This window comes from Malania oleifera, chromosome 2 (assembly GCF_029873635.1).
Source record: "Malania oleifera isolate guangnan ecotype guangnan chromosome 2, ASM2987363v1, whole genome shotgun sequence".
NCBI lineage: Eukaryota > Viridiplantae > Streptophyta > Magnoliopsida > Santalales > Ximeniaceae > Malania > Malania oleifera.
Window position 1 is genome coordinate 3,476,369 of NC_080418.1, and position 19,862 is coordinate 3,496,230.

The 19,862-nt window shown below is 35.0% G+C and overlaps 2 protein-coding genes across 2 annotated transcripts; one reads left to right on the plus strand and one right to left on the minus strand.

Annotated features, from left to right (window-relative positions):
• The first annotated feature begins 990 nt into the window (after positions 1-990).
• Positions 991-6,097, plus strand: LOC131148523 (uncharacterized). The gene is made up of 10 exons (XM_058098272.1): positions 991-1,425; positions 3,267-3,352; positions 3,500-3,566; positions 4,149-4,291; positions 4,526-4,574; positions 4,677-4,814; positions 4,907-4,987; positions 5,076-5,252; positions 5,327-5,413; positions 5,834-6,097. The coding sequence occupies exons 1-10, from the start codon at positions 1,087-1,089 to the stop codon at positions 5,894-5,896; spliced, it is 1,230 nt and encodes a 409-aa protein (XP_057954255.1). The 5' UTR covers positions 991-1,086; the 3' UTR covers positions 5,897-6,097.
• A 144-nt stretch (positions 6,098-6,241) lies between these two features.
• On the minus strand, positions 6,242-7,208 carry LOC131148524 (nuclear polyadenylated RNA-binding protein 3). The gene is made up of 2 exons (XM_058098273.1): positions 7,037-7,208; positions 6,242-6,912 (listed from the first exon to the last, which is right to left on the minus strand). Exons 1-2 carry the CDS (start codon positions 7,065-7,067, stop codon positions 6,437-6,439), a joined length of 507 nt encoding a protein of 168 aa, XP_057954256.1. The 5' UTR covers positions 7,068-7,208; the 3' UTR covers positions 6,242-6,436.
• Positions 7,209-19,862: the final 12,654 nt, after the last annotated feature.

Sequence of the window (19,862 nt, forward strand, 5' to 3'; positions counted from 1 at the left end):
AATTTTGAACTTTAGATATAATTAAGTGTTTTAGCTTTTTTTTGTTAATTTATGTGTCTATTAAGTAAATTCATTTTCGAGTTTTCAAGTTAGCTGGTCAAGTCAACTTACAAGTTTAGTGCGCAATTAGTCACCGTGCTTCAAATCCATGCTTATGTTTTGCTTATTTATCTTAATGAACAAATTCAAACAAGCAATTTTCTAATTGAGAATGAAGCATTTTGTAAACAATTTGACTCCCAAGTAATTGTTGAGGGCCACCATGTGTTTTCATTAGCATTCATAAACTAGTTCGCCACTAGTGAAGTTTTTGAACAACCACACTAGCCTAAGGGAGGCCCATTACAAGTGCAAACACTTTCTTGACCCTTTCTTTTAACTCGGTTATCAAATATATCTTTATAACTTAAAATCAAGCCAACTTAAACCTAATCAATTTTACTATATTAAACTTAATTCACTTTTCAATGTTCTGAACTCGCACCAACTCGATTTATTTAAATTCAACTCGCTTTTTAATGTTCCAAACTCACACTCTACTCAACTTATTTCTATTTGATTATCAAATAACTTAGATATATACTAATAACATAAATATATAATTAAGCACATGTATGTAATATATGAAAATTTAGGAGCAAATAAAACTGGACAAAAGACGCTAACCTCCCAATATTAAAAAAAAAAAAAAGACAATAACTTTCTGTAAGATGATTTCAAAATTTTCAAAGACTTTGAAGTTTCTTTGATTTTTATCAAAAAGATACAAATCTTTTCTTCTATTTTGTAAAGTGATAAGAGGAGATTTATTGTTTTTTTTTAAACCTTGTGTGATATTTTTGAAACATAAGAGAGATTTGTGGTATTTTTAAAATTTTAAAAAAAAATCTATCTTACTACATCTAGGCGAGGTAAATATTTTTTGTTCTAAATAAAATAATAAAACATAAAGCAAAACACATCTAATTATCAAACTAGACTAATTAAAATATTGAAATAAATGTAATGCTCAAATTTGAATCTCTCTATCTCTAGCTTCGTCAACTCCGCTAACTAACGAAAGCACACTGCAAAAGCTTATATTGAATGCATGCCCTTCTTCTCCATCACTGTCCGATCAGAACCGCAACCATTTCTCGATCTCTCCTCCTCTCTCACTCTCTCTCCTACAGCACCATGAGTTCTTCCCTCGCGCCTCCTCCCGTTTCTCTCAAGACCATCGCTTTGGAGCCCCTCAGGAGCTCCAGTTCTTCGAGCTTCTTCGCCAGGAGGCTCGATCATGGAGTTCGCAGAATCGGCCCTATTAAGAGTACCCGCGGATCTAGGGTTTTCATGAGTGTTTCGGCTGGTTCTCGGGTGGCGGCCATCGACGACGCCTTGTTCTCCGATTACAAGCCTACTTATGCTTTTCTGTTCCCTGGCCAGGTGAGTTGTTGTTCTTCTTCTTCGCTCGCATTATTATTTGATTTAATTGGAGGATTTAAGCGAACAGATTTTAGGAAGGTTGAATTAATGCACTGCTTCTCCAAAAGAATGTGAATTCTCTTGTCAATTTGATTTGTGATGTTGTTGATTGTAAATTCGGTAAATTTGGGGACGATTTTCTGTTTGGCTTTAGTTTAGCTGTAATTCGGACTGCATTGGTTGGATGTCGTGACGATTATTGATTCTGTTGTGTTTAATTAGTGAAAATGAGGCGTTCAGCGATCAACAATGTGCACTTTCTCACCTGATGATGAAGTTCGGATAACAGAAGAATGATAAAAAAAAGGTCACTTGTTGCCAATTTGGTATGATAAGAAATCCCAACCTTGCTTTCCGTAGCATTTGAAAGAGCATATAGCAAAAATGGAGCATAAACCACTAGCTACTAAAAAATAATAGTAAACTGATGTGAAATCATGAAGTAGATTGGTCAAAATAAGTAAAGTAGGAATGGCTACCTAAATTATACCTACCATGGAAACTGTACCAATTGAAATATTAGGCTTTAGTTCCCGGAATATACTGGGAATAGTGTTTGGAATCTACTATCAGACTCCAGGGAAAAAGAGGTGTAGAGTTCTTAAAAATATGCATTTGAATGAAACTGGCATCCTTTGCCACATCTGAGTTGAAAACATGATCTTAGTGACAACGCATTCACAATTGGCTAGCCTATTTGAGCTGGAAAAAAGAAAAGGATTATCTTCTTGATGTCACAGGATCTCAATCACCACCATTCTCATTGATTACATTGAGGTAGAAAAAAACTTCATATTCATGACATCACTCAGTATAAGATTATCCTTATATCGGCATCCTTGTGATACCAATGCATATTTGCCATTGCAAAATTTGTTGTATTTGTGTTGTGTGCTCTCAAATAGAGATTGTGGGAGCAGCGTTCACGTTGTATTTTTCGTCTTAGTGAGGGGTATGAATTTTGAGCCCCCACCATTAACAGTTTAACACTGCATCAACATTTTGATGGCTTCCGTTGCATTATTTTCATCATCTAGTATTATGTTGGCACTAAATTATGACCATAGTAGGAGGCGTATCGCTCAGACTATCATAATTGGGGCCATTTAAGCATAATCAATGGTATAAGCATCATCATTACAATTTATGACCATCATTATCTATGTGATTGAAGAATTATTTCCTCATATACTCAGTTTAGGTACGTAGTTACTAAATTTGACTTCTACACTTGGTGTTGGGCTTTGTGGAGTTTAGTTGCATTCGATCTAATTGATGACCCGACTTTTCTTTAATGAGAGATTTTTATTCTAAGGCTTACGGCTCAAGCCGCAGTGCTCATGGACTAAGCGGCCCAAGCCGTAAAATTTTTTGGGCCCGTTTTGTAGCCCATTTGGAACTCTATGCGTAGCATATAAAACGATTGTTTTTTTGGTGATCAGGTTAAGCCATCACACTTCGCGAGAGAGCGAGAGAGAGAGAGAGAGTATTGTACTGCTGCACTCTCTATATTTTCTTCTTGATAATAGTGAAATCCCTGCGACTCCATGGATGTAGGCAAAATTACCGAACCATGTAAATACTGTCTTGTGCGTATAATTGATTTTTCTTTGGTGTGTATTCTTTCTCTATTTTGTTTCTCATAGGTTTCGGGAATTTGTTGTTAATTCCCAACAATTGGTTTAAAAAAATTGGCCCAATCATGCATTGCCTTGAGAGTCTGTGTCTAATTACATTGTCTGATGAGTCTGATGTGCAAATCCAAGTCTTGATTTACTATGTTTATATTCTTGATGTTTCAGGGTGCTCAAGCTGTTGGGATGGGCGTGGAGGCTCAAAGTGCCCCTGCTGCTGCTGGCTTATTCAAGAAAGCAAATGAAATTCTAGGGTAGAATTCTTGGAAATATTTAGTATTTTGATGCCTTCTTTTGTTAATCAGAATTGTTGTCCTGGCTTCAAGGGGGTCAACCCCATTATTTTATCTCAATTTGTGCAGAGCAGCCCTGTAAATTTGTGATGATTTTCTTGCATGTAGGTTTGATCTTCTAGATGTTTGCACCAATGGGCCAAAAGAAAAGCTAGATTCAACAGTTATAAGCCAGGTACTTGACTTTTTGTTTTTGATTGTTCTGGTAATGGCTCATTGTCATTATTTACTGTTAAAGTGGAGGGCAAGATTCCATAATTTCAAATACTTGATTTGAAGGGCGTTTACTTCTGGAATGATTATTTTGCCTATCCTTTAAATTAAGGGTTCCTCCCTGAATGCTCCTCCAGAATAGCAATTAGATTGAAGAAATTTCCTGTGTGAATCTGAACATTGTAGTCAGACTTTGCACCTTATTTGATGTCTTGTGAAGGGGGCATTTGATTCCTGAAATGTTGATACATCACACTTTTTAGATGGTCCAAGACCGTTCTCTTCTTCTGAAGCTAACACCATCACTCTTTTTAAAATTATGATATTTCCCGCCCATATATTTTTTCCCCTGCCATCCCTTCACTTCTTACTTTTTTGTTGCACCTAATGTTTTGTTTATGGGATCAGTTTCTTTGATTTAGGTTAGTGATGCATGCTGTCTTCTGTTGATAAAGATGCAGGATTATGTTCCTGTTTTTATAATTAGGTTTTTATTGTGATGACTAATAGACCAAGGTTACCCTTTGACTTTGTGTCTTTACAGCCAGCTATATATGTCACAAGCCTAGCTGCAGTTGAGGTTCTTCGTGCGCGTGATGGAGGTCAGGAAATAATTGATTCTATTGATGTCACTTGTGGGCTAAGCTTGGGAGAATACACTGCTCTAGCATTTGCTGGAGCTTTCAGGTGACTACAAGAATTGGATTATCTTTAGCTTGTTAAATGAATCAGTTTATGGGCAAGTGTGCTCCATATGGTAAACCACCTTCCTCCTCACCTGCATCCTCAAAAAGAAAAAAGGTGCCCACTTGGAAGCCTTGGAAAGGGTGGGCCTTTTCATTAGAACGGCTCTCTGGACTTTTTTTTTAATTACCATGATCTTCTTGAACTAATTTTTATATATTTTGGTTCAATTTTAAGCTTTGAAGATGGACTCAAACTGGTTAAACTTCGGGGAGAAGCCATGCAGGTAATCATTAGAAGTTGGCTATCAGTTTTTTGAGGTTCATGTCATTGACATATATTATTAGGAAGCCTTCTAGTCATTATATTTCTGCATGGCTGACTTCAGGAAGCTTCTGATGCTGCTAAAAGTGCTATGGTCAGTATCATAGGACTGGATTCAGAAAAGGTCCAACTATTGTGTGATGCAGCAAATAAAGAAGTTGATGAAGCTGATAAAGTTCAGATTGCAAATTTCCTTTGTCCTGTAAGGCTCCTTTTCTCATTAATTGAAAACCTAGGCAGGTTGCATGTATGAATGGCTTTTAACTTTGACATGGGAAGTGGTTTACTTTATAGGGTAATTATGCTGTCTCTGGAGGTGTGAGAGGTGTAGAAGCAGTAGAAGCCAAGGCAAAATCATTCAAGGCTAGAATGACGGTATTCCTTTCTTCCAATTTTCAGCTGTGTGTTTGGTACAATATTTCCACCAGTGAGGTTCGTATCATCTCCTCTTTCCTTTCACCAGGTGCGTCTGGCTGTTGCTGGTGCTTTCCACACTAGTTTCATGGAACCAGCTGTCTCAAGATTGGAAGCTGCCCTAGCAACAACAAAGATACAAGCTCCAAGAATACCAGTTATATCCAATGTCGATGCAAACCCACATGCAGATCCTGATACAATTAAGAAGATCTTGGCACGCCAGGTGAGTAATTTAGAACTTGTGTCTCCCATCATGAGCAGGAAGTATATATCGCCCCATTTGGCTCAAAATTGCAGGTGACTTCTCCCGTTCAATGGGAGACAACAGTGAAGACACTTCTGAACAAAGGGCTGCAGAAAAGCTACGAATTGGGACCCGGAAAGGTACTGGTATTTGTATTGCAGATCTCTAGCTGTTTATACACCCCTCTGAGAAAGAGTTGAATGCACATTTGGGTCATTGAAACTTTTCAAATTCTCTCCTGCTGGCAGCAATTGATTTCCTAACATGGCCACTTTACATTGTGAATCACTGCTATTTCAATCATTCTACTTTCTGAACCGTTGCAATTTCAGTCCAATAATTACATCAACTTCGCACTGAATTGCAGCAATTTAGGGTTGTGCAGTTACCACACTGGAAAAGAAAATTTTGCCATGATCGAAATAGAAAATTTTGAAGAGTTTCGCAGCCAAAATTAGATCTAACTCTCTAAAGAGCAATAAGAAGATTTTGTTTGTCATTCTTGTACATATTCTTGAGCTTTCTCATTTACTCTGCATGTATTTTGGATGATAAATCAGGTTATTGCTGGCATTGTCAAGAGAATGGACAAAAGTGCCAGTGTGGAGAATATTGGGGCTTGAGGAGTTTGCTCTATTGGTGGCTCAGGCTTATTAGTTCCCTCTCGAACTCGATCTACAGCATCTTTGGTGTGATTATCATCCTTATCGAACGAGTTGGACCAATAAATCTTTATCGAGCTTGAATTTTATGATAACGAACAATCAGAGATTTGTTCGGCTGCTCAGTAAAATTCAGTTGAGTATGGAGATGCTTTTTTCTCAGATCATCTTTTCATGGAGTGGGAGGAGCTAGTGTGTTTCTTAATTTTGTAGGAGGATATTTATATATATATATATATATATATATATATATATAGTACTGGTTATGATATGGGGAAGCAATTATAAATTAAGTCACGAATGATATTTTAAATAAAAAATTTAATTAATAAAAATTGCATTGAACTTGGGGATTATGAAATTAGATCAAAGACAAAAACAATATGATGGTCTTTCAGGAATTTCACTAAACATTACGCAGACAAAAGCAAAGATGAAAACCAAAACACATAGAGAAACCCTCTCTCCCTTGCTGGGGATTAGCTTTTCTCAGTTGCGTATTCAAGTTGCAGAATGAGGCGGCTGCCTCAATCTCCTAAGCCGATCAACCCACCGATCCTCCGGGACTTGACGCGCCCACTCAGGACACAGTTCAACAGGAAACACGACTCCGCGCATCGCCTCCCTCACCCTCTCCGCGTTCTCAGGCGTCAGAGGAGCGTTCCGGCGGCTCTCGTCCTCTCTGAAGGCCCTGCGAATCGCTGAATCTGAAGCTTCCCTCATCCTCTCCTCCTCCTCATCCTCTTCTTCGCCGTCGTTTAGATCCAGGGCCGATATTCTGTTCTCAGCTCCGCGAGCGTAGCCGTTCGGGAACGTGTGAAAATTAGAGGCGAGATGCTGGTGATCCTCATCTGAGTTGACCCGATCAGAATCTTCGTCGTCGTCGTCGTCATCAACATCGATGACAGAGATTGGCTCGTAAAATTCCGGCGATTCGTCGGTATTAGAGTCGGAATCGCTTCCGCCGGCGTTCTGATCTGCAACGCACATTGGTAAAGTTTGGGCGGGGATATTCAAGATCTGTTATGCTTAAAATAATTATAAACAATAAGACGATTTAAAGAAGAAAATTGAATATAAGAGACGTGCATTAATGATTACCTTGAAGGAGATCGCTTCCAGAGATCGGCATTCTGTTCGCAGAATCGCAGTTGGGGATGGGCGGAAGTGGAGAAAGAGAAGGCCGGCAGCGGCGGGTTTATCAAATGTTTCGGGACGAATATGCCCTCGGAGCCTAATAAAATTATTCAAATGATAAATTACTAAATTGCCCAATTAATTCTTAATTTTTTCTTTACTTTATATCATTTCAACCTCTTATTTATTTATTAGAACCAAAATTTTCAGTTGTTGCCGCCAAAAATTGAACAACCTTCACGATCCCTAATTACGATCACCTGAAAAGAGATACATAAGTAAGGCTTGGAGGACTCGGGTTGTACTCCGGGGGATCGTTTCGATGCCTAAGTCAGGGATTGACTTGAAAGGTTTTTTATGCAACAGTATAGTAGAGTTTAGAATGAAATATTTTAACCTTTTCTCTGAATCTCCATTTATAGTGATGAAATTTGACCCAAGGGTGATGTGTCGTTTATTAGCGAATTATGGCGTAAGCGTGAATCGTTTCAATTGTTATAACGTTGGCGTAGATTGCTCTAATTATCATGGAGTTGGCGTCAATTGTTCTGCCTAAACAGTTGACTTAGGTAGTAATTGCCCTCATCAATGTTGGGCTCTAGTCTCATTTGAATTTATGGTAAGTGATATATTTGGGGTATATCAGTTGTCTCCCCTTCAGTTTCGAATTTTTGAAGCTGGCTTCCAAAGTTCGAAAGTTGTATTTTTTTTTTTTTTGTCGAGTAGCTCTTCTTGAGGCATTTTGGGCTGCTTGTGGCTTCATGAGTCGTGCTCTTATTTTTTGTTGTTTTTGGCCTAATGAGTTGTGCTCATATTTTGGGCCGTTTCTAGGCCTTACGAGCGTTGCTCCTCAGTTGAATTGATTCTTCTTTACCTAATGAGTTGTGCTCATTTTTTGGGCAGTCTTTTGACCTCATGAGCGTTGCTTGTTAGTTGGGCCTATTTTTCTTTACTTAATGAGATGTGCTCATTTTTTGGGCAGTCTTCTGGCCTCACGAGCATTACTCGTCAGTTGGGCCGATTTTTCTTTGCCTAATGAGTCGTACTTATTTTTTAGGCAGTCTTCTAACCTCATGAGCGTTGCTCATCAATTGGACCGATTTTTCTTTGCCTAATGAGTTATGCTCATTTTTTGGGCAGTCTTCTGATCTCACGAGCGTTGCTCGTCAGTTGGGCCGATTCTTCCTTACCTAATGAGCTGAGCTCATTTTTTTGGGTTATAACTTCAGTAACATTTTGATAATTTATGATGTCAAGATGGTTGTTCAATTCGACAGGTTCTTGCAGTTTTGATTTCATTAGGGTTAAAGATGTGAGTTCTGGTATTTTCAATATCAGTTAGGATTCTTAATCGATTCGGGATAAATTTGTTTCAAAGGGTTTAGATGTGTATGTACCAAGTGTTCGATCATTTGTGGCAAAGGGAACTGCAAGTAAGCGTGCAATGTTATAGATTTTGCAGACTATTTTTATATTGTCTATGTCATATATGGGGTCTATAAACTCAGATTATTCGATTGTATCCCAATTGATTTGTGAGTCCCATGTTGGATGGGGTTGTGAGTGCAGTGGCAGATTGAAGTTTAAGATTGAGATTTGCGAGATGTTTACCATTGACGACGGTGATTTTGTTACTGTTTGTTTTGATTATGGTATGGATAATTCAACTGATTGGGCTCCAGGTGCTTGACTGAATGTCACTAAGAAGTTCAGTTCGGTAAAAGCCCTCCATAAAGCAGCTCGGAATATCAGTTCGGAACATCAGCTCGGAAAATTCTCCCCAGTTCAAAACAGTTCGGTAAAAGCCCTCCATGAAGCAACTCGGAATATTCTCCCCAACTCGGAATATCAGCTCGAAAAATTCTCTCCAGCTCGGTAAAAGTCCTCCGCGAAATTGCTCGAAATATTAGTTCGGAACATTAGCTCGGAATATCAGTTCGGAAAATTCTCCCCAGCTCGAAACAACTCTGTAAAATTCCTCCACAAAGTAGCTTGGAACACAAAAAAAAAAAAAAAAAAAAAAAAAGGAGGAAGAGAGAAAGAAAGAAGAAGAAGAAGAAGAAGAGGAAGCATTACATATTCCGGGAGGAGAGTGCAGATTTAAAATTTCATCTAGAAATTTGAAATTGAGAGGGGACAACTGATATGCTCAAAATAAACTAGCCAATAAGAGCAAGACAACACTTGGCTCGTGGTCCCCACTCCTCCCCCCCCCCCGGGGACCCCCGGCGAAGTCAAACAATCTGACAAGAGCAGTCAACTCCAACTCAATAAAGAGGAGGAGAGATCTACGCCAGCGGCTTAAATGGTCAAGTGATGTGCGCGAACACTTTATGACCCGGGAGCAAATCAAGTCCCGCACAATAAAAGCAAATCACCCAAAAGGTCAACTCTAACTCCTATAAGAAGGGGGGCAAGGAAGAGGTTAGGGTAAGTCATTCAGCTCATTCTACTGTTGCATTCAGCCTCTCTAAAAGCATTTCTTTTATTTAGGCATCGAAGTGATCCCCCGAAGTTCACCCCAGGTCCTCCAAGCCTTTCTTCTCTTCCCCTTTCAGGTCAGCGGAAGTCGAAAGAGCAACCCTGCTAATTTTACCCTACAACATCAGTCTTGTATAATATAAAATGGAGCCGCATCAAAATTGATTATAAACCAATTACCCAACCAACTGAACTCCATAGTGATAAAAACCAAATCAGTCAAAATTTATGTTTTTCTTTTCTTTTCTTTTCTTTTCTTCTTTTTTGCCTTCAAAAATTCCCTATTATAAAATTATTACAACTACAAAAATACTATATTAATATGGAAACTAATAAAACTATACATGTATAATTAGTAAGAAATTTTAATCCATATATAATCCTTTTTTAGTTAGTTTTTAATGGGTTTTTTTTTTTTTTTCTTTTTGGCAAAAGTTTCGGCTTTCGGCCGATTTGGTTATTGGAACACCAAAATAAAAAATCTAACTAAACTGAATTTGACTTGCAAAACTTAAACTAAACTGATCGATTAGAGTGAAATGATTTGTTTTGATCAATTAAATCGATTTGAATCAAACATTGCATAACCCTAAAAGTATGCTTAATATATTAGATAATTTACTTGATAAATTTATGATCAAATCTTTAAAAACTTTTTTGATATTTCAAAGAAGGCAATGGAAACCAAATTTGGAAATGTCGAGTTTTTTTTTTTTCATTCCTCCTTTGTTTTTGTTTGCAATTTACATGAATAACATAGTAATTTAAAAAGTTTGTCACAAGGTGGTCAAATGAATTAGAGTTTGTCATGCAATTTTGACAATTAAAGACATAATACAACTCTGTGACAAATTAAAATATGTAGTATTTTTTTTTTATTACATAGGAACTGTGATGACCCAAAATATATATACGATTAAAGCACAATAATAATAAAATAATAAAAATGGTCATTAAATTAATATCAATACAGAAGTGTTTTTCTGTAAAATCTTTGATTTCATGTTTGATGCCTAAAAAAGACCTTGTCTTAGTGAATGCTCAGAGATTATTGTGACCCAGTCGCTCCCTGGAGGCTGGTCTGATCAAAATGAAATTTCATAGGATAAATATGATAGACACTGTTTGTACACGTAAATAAGTACATATACATAAAATAGTGTTTTGACAGACATAATTTATAGAAATACATAATAAGATAATAATAATAATATAGGTATCATATGTGGGGCCCATAAGACTAAGTGGGGCTCACATGAGTCCCGAAATCGTGTGGGATTCACATGAGTCTCGGAATTATGTAGAGCCATAAAATCGTATAAGGACTATTGGAGTTACGTAGGATCCACTTGAGTTTCAAAATTATGTAGGGCTCACATGAGTTTTTAAAAATCAAATTTAATTATTTTTTAAAAAAAAATAAATAAATACTAAAACATAACTTAAAAGTAATAATAATGATTTTAAAAAATAAAATAATAAAATAATAAATTAACTAATTAATTAATTAATTAATTAATTAAAAATTTATTTAATGGGAATGGTGGCAAACACTCCCACATGGCCTCAATCCTCATCCCATACTCAACACATACCTTCCCATCCCTTACCCATTCTTTAATTTTAAAAAAATAATAATTTCACCCCTCTTCCCACACTTTTACAAATTCTACTTTTTTCCCAAAATTTTCCTATAAATAGGAAACTCTCAACCTTCGTTTCTCACAAAAAGATTTCAAATGAAGAGAATGATTAGTGAGTGAAAGAATTTGTGGTGTAGAGAGAATTTTTGAGTAAGTTCTCACTCACCCACTCTTTTCGATTTCATTTCTTAGAGATAGTTACTGTGTTTGTAATACAAGATAAAAGAAGAGGTAAGTAAATTTGATTATGTTAGTATTTTTTATTTAAAATTCATACCCGAGTTTATTTTGTAAGTAAATTTCAATTATGTTAATTAGTTTCATAAAATTTTCATGAGTTTATTTTTACGTATATTTAATTATACCAGTTTTATTTTTAATATACTTGCATTTATTTTTGGGTTAAGAAATATTCTAATCCCTTAGGGTAAATTTTCAGCATTTCTTTCTATTAAAAAAAAATTATATATATTTTTAACACAAAAATTGTGTGGCATGAGTTTATTTTTACGTTGCATTTTTTTTTTTTTTATGAAAATATGAGTAAAATGAGATTTTCACGATATTATTTGAAATTGCATAAATTATAATAAGATGATTTTAAAACCCCTTATGACAACGAAAGTTCAAAGTTACAGATGTTCGGTACCACAGCTTAAAGTTTAAACAGATCAGAGTGCACCCACACTGTTTACAAAGTTGTTATTTATGTTAGTGGATTTCTCCTGAATGCACACCTGATTCCGGAGCAGGACTTAATAAGGAAAATCTCACTTAATGTTTACGTACGTTGATTTAGTTTGGTCGGCCAACCAGTTAAATTCAGTCTTCGGACCGCACAACCTAATCATAGGGGTAAACATGACTTACGGCGAACAGACCTAAGAGTGGTTTTCACAATTTATGTTTATACATATATAATTACGTGTACAGAATTATTAATGATTTGAAGAAAAAGTATAAGTTTATATAAAAATGGTCATTCTTGTGCCTAAATGACGATTTAAAGGAAACGTATAAGGAGAAGTATGTGTATGTATATAATTAAATATTTTTATAGTTTTAAAGTTAAAAGTTTAATTTAACGGTCATAGTATATGGTTATTAAATTTTACTATTATAGTTGATGATAAAAGTTTTATGCAAAAATTTTTAAATTTATATTTATTTTAAAAGCAATTTTGAAGTTATAGTATTAAATATTATTTTACGAAGTTTTTAAAAAACTCATTTTGGTCACACACTAATAATAATCTTATTTACTTACTGAGCGTCGTCTCACTCCAATCATATTTTTATTTTAAATAACTCTGAAGGGTATATCGGAAATCAGGCTTAGCAAGCATGCGGGTGGGGATAGAAAAATAAATATTGATTAGAAATATTAGTATGATGTCAGATATTTATGCTTGTGTAATTTTTTTTCTTTTGAAATAAATGATTGTAATATGAATAATTAGCGCTCTGGTTTAATAATAATTGAGTTTATTTAAACTTAAAGTTTAAACAGATCAGAGTGCATCCACACTGTTTACAGAGTTGTTATTTATGTTAGTGGATTTCTCCTGAATGCACACCTGATTCCGGAGCAGGACTTAATAAGGAAAATCTCACTTAATGTTTACATACGTTGATTTAGTTTGGTCGACCAACCAGTTAAGTCCAACTTTCGGACCGCACAACCTAATCATGGGGGTAAACATGACTTACGACAAACAGGCCTAAGAGTGGTTTTCACAATTTATGTTTATACATATTTAATTACATGTACAGAATTATTAATGATTTGAAGAAAAAGTATAAGTTTATATAAAAATGGTCATTCTTGTGCCTAAATGACGATTTAAAGAAAACGTATAAGGAAAAGTATATGTATGTATATAATTAAATATTTTTATAGTTTTAAAGTTAAAAGTTTAATTTAACGGTCACAGTATATGATTATTAAATTTTACTGTTATAGTTGATGATAAAAGTTTTATGTAAAAATTTTTAAAATTATATTTATTTTAGAAGCAATTTTGAAGTTATAGTATTAAATATTGTTTTACGAAATCTTTAAAAAACTCATTTTGGCCACACACTAATAATAATCTTATTTACTTACTGAGCGTCGTCTCACTCCAATCATATTTTTATTTTAGATAATTCTGAATGGCATGTCGAAAATCAGACTTAGCAAACATGCGGGTGGGGATAGAAAAATAAAGATTGATTAGAAATATTAGTATGATGTCAGATATTTATACTTGTGTAATTTTTCTTCTTTTGAAATAAATGATTGTAATATGGATAATTAGCGTTTTGGTTTAATAATAATTGAGTCTATTTACTTTCGTTGTAAATCAATCGTAAAAAGTAAATATCCCAAACCCTTCGGGGGTGGGGTATTACAGGAATTTCAGCCACCAACAAACTTTTCAGACCCCCTGGTGCGGCATCAAATCTACGGATCATTAAAATATCTAGTATTATTTGCTTATATGGTCTATTGTAGTCTATCTTACTATGAAAGGTTCAAAGGAAAATTTTAAGAAATTGTCAACACAGTTTGCCTTAATTGATTTACATGGTCTTCAATAAAATTCTTGATGTGATCGCAAGTGTCATGCTAGTCATATTTTGTCCTCTCAAATTAGTGGTAGAGAGTTTATATTTTTAACAAGAAGAAATATGATTTGAAAGTTTTCAAATAATTTAGGTGAACTTGTGCTTTTAAGTCGATTTGCTTCACTGATTAGTCCATGTTTGGTGAGAAAAAATTAAATGATAGGACATAATAAGAGAAAACTCCTTATCCTATGAGTTGACCAATGTTTTCAATCGATCGATCGACTCATGCTAATGCAGGCCAAAAGTGTAACGACCCAGAAAATATTTGTTAGAAAAGGTGTATATCCAAGAGGGGGGGTGAATTGGAATTTAAAACTTTTTCACCTAGGTTAATTTATCCAACAACAATATATACACAACCTAAGGTTGGTCCATACAATTTCCAAATGCGTAGATAAATATAATGTGGAAATTAAGTCAGACACATCATTCACCCATAACATACATGTGTGATAAGTATAAACTGCAGAAATATAAACAAACACATGATATGTTATCGAGGTTCGGCCAACTATGTCTACGTTCCCGCCTTTAGCTCACAAGCCGGAGGATTCCACTAATATATCACTTAGAGGTGGAGCGGCACCATTTACAACCAGGTCAAATTAACACAGGGCTGACCTCAACTTTAACCAGGTCAATTAGCGGGGCTGACCTCAACCTACACGTTTTAATAGGACGACGCACCTAGCTTTCCTAACCGGGTCTAAACTAATTCGAGACTATTCCAAGGCTAGTCTTCCTCTTCAGGCCCGTGGCTGGATATACAACAAATGTGTATATAATCAGATAGTACAGTGATTGTGTTTTTGTGTAAAGCAGATATGTACCCAAATGCGAACAATAGCATACACTACAAATATGATTCAATATGTAAGCTCAATGTGGTCTAAATGGTTCAACTCTCAAAAGTATTTTCTATCAGTGTAATATGTACATGAGAATGTCAAACAAGCAATCTTTGTATCACAAGATATTCAACAAATAAGTTTACACAAAGATGTCTAGTCTCGAGCATATCAATAAGCAAGATATCTTAAGCATGTAAGTATTAAATTAATGTATATACTTGGTTTGCAGAAGATGTGTAATCTTTGTATTCAGCAAATAATATATGAGTGAAAGAATATTACAACAAAAATCACTATCACATAAACAAATATCTCTTCAAATATTTTGCAAGATAAAAGCGGAATAGATATTTGGAAGTGTTTGAAAAGTTTTTGCAATCAAAAACAAATACACTCTTCTCAAGATCTTGCAATGAAGGTGCAAGCTTAGAAGATTTAACAAAGTCTTCTTAGGATAGACTTATCAACAAAATCTTCTTAGGATAGACTTATCAACAAAGTCCCCTAAGAATCCTTAGGTTTTGCTTTCAAATAAAATCATGTCAAGCAAATAAAATAAGGAGAGCAAACATTCCCAAACACAAACTCAATCCACTTACAAATGATGTAGGCGATAATAGAAGGTAAGCTTGAGTGATTTGAGTAAGAAAATGAGTAGTATAGGGTTTTTATTTTTCAGAGAATTCTTCCCTAATCAAGGTGGCTAATCATCCCTAATTTTCTCAAATGATCTCATATATATAGGCATGGGAGAAAATATGATCGTTGGGGACCTATTAGATATTATTAGGAAAGTTTAATGATGTTTAAAGCATTTTAACCTTATTTTAAAAATATTAACTGCGGTAAAAAAATCAGGACAACCCGAGAGGTCCGGTTGACCAGAACAAGTTCGGTCGACCAAGTCTCATATGCTTCAGTCGACCAGGGGAATTTTGAACTGAGGGCTCGGTCGACCAGGAGACGGCAATTTCCCAAATTTCTGAGGTTCAATCGACTAGGACATTTTGAACTACCTAGTTCGGTCGACCAAACCATTGGGAATTCTTCTGAGGATCCTCCAGTCGACCAGGTAGTTGGAGAACAAAAGTTTCCGGTCGACTAGATGGTCAAAATATTGACCAGGGAGGTTTTCGGTCGACTAGGGCCTTTTGAACTACCTGGTTCGGTCGACCAAATGGTCAAAGTTTGACCTAGGGAGGTTTCGGTCAACCAGGCCCTTTTGAACTATCTGGTTCGGTCGACCAGCTGGTCAAAATTTGACCTAGGGAGGTTTCTGTCGACCAGGCCAAAATGAACTGGCTGTGCTGGTCGACCGAAAGTGCACCATGTTTGCATTTCGATCCAATTTTGAAGCATACAAACCCTAATGAAGTGCCTAACAGACATATGTGTAAATGTGTGTGTCCTAAGGTCACTTAAGGTCCAATTTGAAGACACCGAAAAAGTCCAGTGTCGGTCGACCGAAGGGTACACCCTAAGGTCTTTTGAAGGTCCTTTTTCATTCATGGTTTGTTTGAGCTTACGTAGTAAGTCATACATGTGATGTGTGTGCGCTTATTACAAACCAAATACCTACTTACTATTACAGACCAATTAAATATATTACAATACTAAATTATAAATTAGTCTTCAAGCTTGGCTTGCTTTGTGCACATCTTGATTTTATCACTCTTAGTTCTTACACAAAACCTCAAACACTCATTAGATACAATGAGTATTTGTCATAATCGAAACCGGGTGTGACCAATAGGGTCAACAATATTGATATTCAATATTAAAGAGAGAGGATGATGGAAACAAAAAGCAGAAGGAGGCAGTAACATCGCATTTTGAAGATAATAATAATTTCAAGAGATTGTTAGAACTCGTCGATGAATATAGGGCTTCGTCGACGAGTGCATAAGGAAACTCATCGAGAAATACAGGGCTTTGTCGACGAGTACATAAGGAAATTCGTCAACGAATTCAGGGCATCGTCGATGAGAGAATACCAAGAGAGGGTATGGAGCAGCCTGAATTTCGTTAACGAATACAGGGACTCGTCGACGAATTTAATGAAAGACTCGTCGACGAGGTGACGTGTCTCGTCGACGAATCTGGCAGTATAAATGGATGGAAATTGAGAAATTTCGTCATTTTCAGCGCCCCTCTCTCTCTCTCTACGACTCTCTCTTTCTTCTCTCTTCGTTTTCGGGCCCGTTTCTCACCGGATCGAAGATCTGAAACTACCACGACACTCCTGGCGAAATTCTCTACAAGTCTGCCAGAACGGATTGTCGAGAAAACGAAGTTGGATTTCATCCCAAATTCAGGGTAAAGTCTTTTATTCAGTTTTTGACTTCCTGGCAGTTATAGGAAAAGATGTAAGCTAAGAAATACTGATGTTTTGTTCTGGGGGATTGTATTTTCAGGATGTTGAGTTAGGAACCTTGCGAGTATAGAGCCAAAATTTTGTAGGGGCTTTTCAGAGTTAACTGTAAGGGAAATATGCTATGCTAGGAGTTTTCATAATGCTATTAGAAATTTCATCGATAGATGTTCATACCAGTTTATTATACAGTATTTACAGATTATGAGTTTAAATACTTGTGTGGCCTAAGTAGACTTTTATGTGATAATGCAATTTATATAGCTTTTATAATATATATATATATATATATATATATATATATATATATATATATATCATACTATACTAAATGCATGAAAGTAGATAGTATATACAGTTTACATAGTTTTTCCCAGTGTATGGAGTTATACAGAATATGCAGATACAGATATATATTCACAGGAAATTATACAGAGAATTGTACATGCGTACACAGCTTTTATACGAATAGTTTCATGAAATAGAGATATATATATATATATATATATATGTATATATATATACATATACATGTATACAGTGTTATTCAGATTAGTATTTATATCACAACTTTATACAAAACAATATATACAGAGTTTAGTATGTCATGTTTCCTATTACCATAACATATAGAGTATACAAACAGAGAATATAGACAGTGATACAGATATATATACATATATATAAAGAGGTACAAATCAAGATGCTACAGATACAGTATATAGAATTTATAGTATTTACAGTACAAAAAGATAGCATGATGGTAATTTTGGAAACATAGCGAAAACAGTAAATGAGTATATATGTATATATGTATATAGTATCAGATCCCTGTGGAAAGATTATAGACAGATACAGTACAGATATAGATTACAGAGTACGGTACCGTTACTATATACAGATAGAGTGCAACCACATATCTCAGATAATGTGTGGGTACCGTCTAACTGTGCTCGGAGAGGATGTAGCTCCCTAGTACACTGGGTAGAGGGGGCTAATTAGACGAGGTAGCAGCCAGTCTCACGCCTAGGAGAGGATGCAGTTTGGCCGAGCTGAGGTAGTGTAGAGTATATTGACTTATCTGGAGGGCCGACTAGATAGAATCCCGCCTACGGGCCGCACAATCTTGTCATGAGGGGTCAAATCATGACATACAGAATCCCAAGGAATAAGTACAGTTATATATATGTATATAGTTTTACAGTATATGATGAGTATAGTATGAAAGATATGTTTTACAAATTATTTATTACATTACAGTTTAGTTGCTATTTTTAAGTATTCTTAACTTAACTGCCACACACTAGTAATAACATATTTCCACTTACTGAACGTCGACTCACCCCATTACTCTAACATTTTTCAGGTGAGCCAGTTAGACGAGCAGATCAGGCTCGGGGATAGAAAGAGTGTTTGATCACCCTGGTTTAGGGTGAGTTTTTGGCGGAATTGGGTATATTATGAGTAGATGATGATAGAAGGGCATTTTTGTATGGCTATGGTTTGTAGACACTAGATTCTGGTGTTGTTTTGTATATATGTAAATGATTGTATGATTGTTTTCGCTGCTTAGGTATGAATGTTGATACATAGATATATATATAAAAAAAAATGATAAGAATTTTAAGGTCATTATAAAAAGCATAAAAATCAAAAGAAAATAAAAGCTTAATCTGTGTCCTATCATTTACTTTTGTTGTATTTATAAAGTACAAATTTAAGTTATGCAAAAGTGAAGACACTTGCTTCCATTCTAATTTTGAAAAATAAATCAGCATATATTTTAAATTATATAAATATCGAAGTTAAAAATATAGCTATATCCTACTAAACTTTAAAAGTATATGATCACATTATCAATACTGGTTGAAAATAAACTACAATAGTTTTGCATGTTGTTGACTCAATCAATTGATTTTTGTACTGAATTACAAATCGAGAGAAATCACAGATGAATGGGGATAGAAATAAAAAAGATTATTGAAATAAATCAATCAAATATACATTTTTTGTTTGAGGTTTTAAGTTTAAATTTCTTAAAATTTAATTTTGCATAATTATGCATTGCATACTTTATATGTTAGTTTTTCATAATATTGGGCAACTAAGAAACATAAGCTTATAATGACTGATTCAATCTAATACTATTTAATGTCATAAATTTTTTGACTTCAAAATAGGCATACCCTTAGGACATTTGGGACATTTTATGTAGGCAAGGCTCCAAATTAAAGGGTTTGAAGAAGGGGAAAAAAAAAAAAAACCTTAAAAGCTTAAAGGTAAAAAGCTAATTCAAGTGGCCGTACTAACACAAAACATGAACTTATCACAACCAATTCAATCCAATACTATTTAGCCTAATTTAGTACAATAATTTTACCTTCAAAATAAACACATCCTTAGGACATTCTATGTAGGCAAAGAAAAGAAAATTAAGGTAAAAGAGTTTCAAAGAAAAACCTAATTCAAGTCTACCACTGGCATAAACACATGAGCTTGTCACAACCAATTCCATCTAATATACTATTTAACCTAATTTTGTGTTATAAATTTTTGACTTCAAAACAAATCGCCCTTGGGATAGTTTATGTAGACAAGGCCCCAATTAAAAGGGTTCGAAGAAAAAAAATATTAAAGACTTACAAGGTAAAAAAACTTATTCAAGTGTGTCAATGACACAAAACATGAACTTATCACAATCAATTCAATTCATTACTATTTAGCCTAATTTAATATTGGAATTTTCGACTTCAATATAAGTGCATCCTTGGAACATTTACATAAACAATACCCTAAATTAAAAGGTTTGAAGATAAAAAAATGAAAAAAAA

Excerpts from the sequence above, each read along its gene's own strand:
- LOC131148523 (XM_058098272.1), top strand. The coding sequence starts at position 1,087 with ATGCATGCCCTTCTTCTCCATCACTGTCCGATCAGAACCGCAACCATT. Across the intron at positions 1,426-3,266 it reads CTTTTCTGTTCCCTGGCCAG|GGTGCTCAAGCTGTTGGGAT; the intron begins GTGAGTTGTTGT and ends TTGATGTTTCAG. Across the intron at positions 3,353-3,499 it reads AAAGCAAATGAAATTCTAGG|GTTTGATCTTCTAGATGTTT; the intron begins GTAGAATTCTTG and ends TCTTGCATGTAG.
- LOC131148524 (XM_058098273.1), bottom strand. The coding sequence starts at position 7,067 with ATGCCGATCTCTGGAAGCGATCTCCTTCAAG. Across the intron at positions 6,913-7,036 it reads TGGAAGCGATCTCCTTCAAG|ATCAGAACGCCGGCGGAAGC; the intron begins GTAATCATTAAT and ends TGTGCGTTGCAG.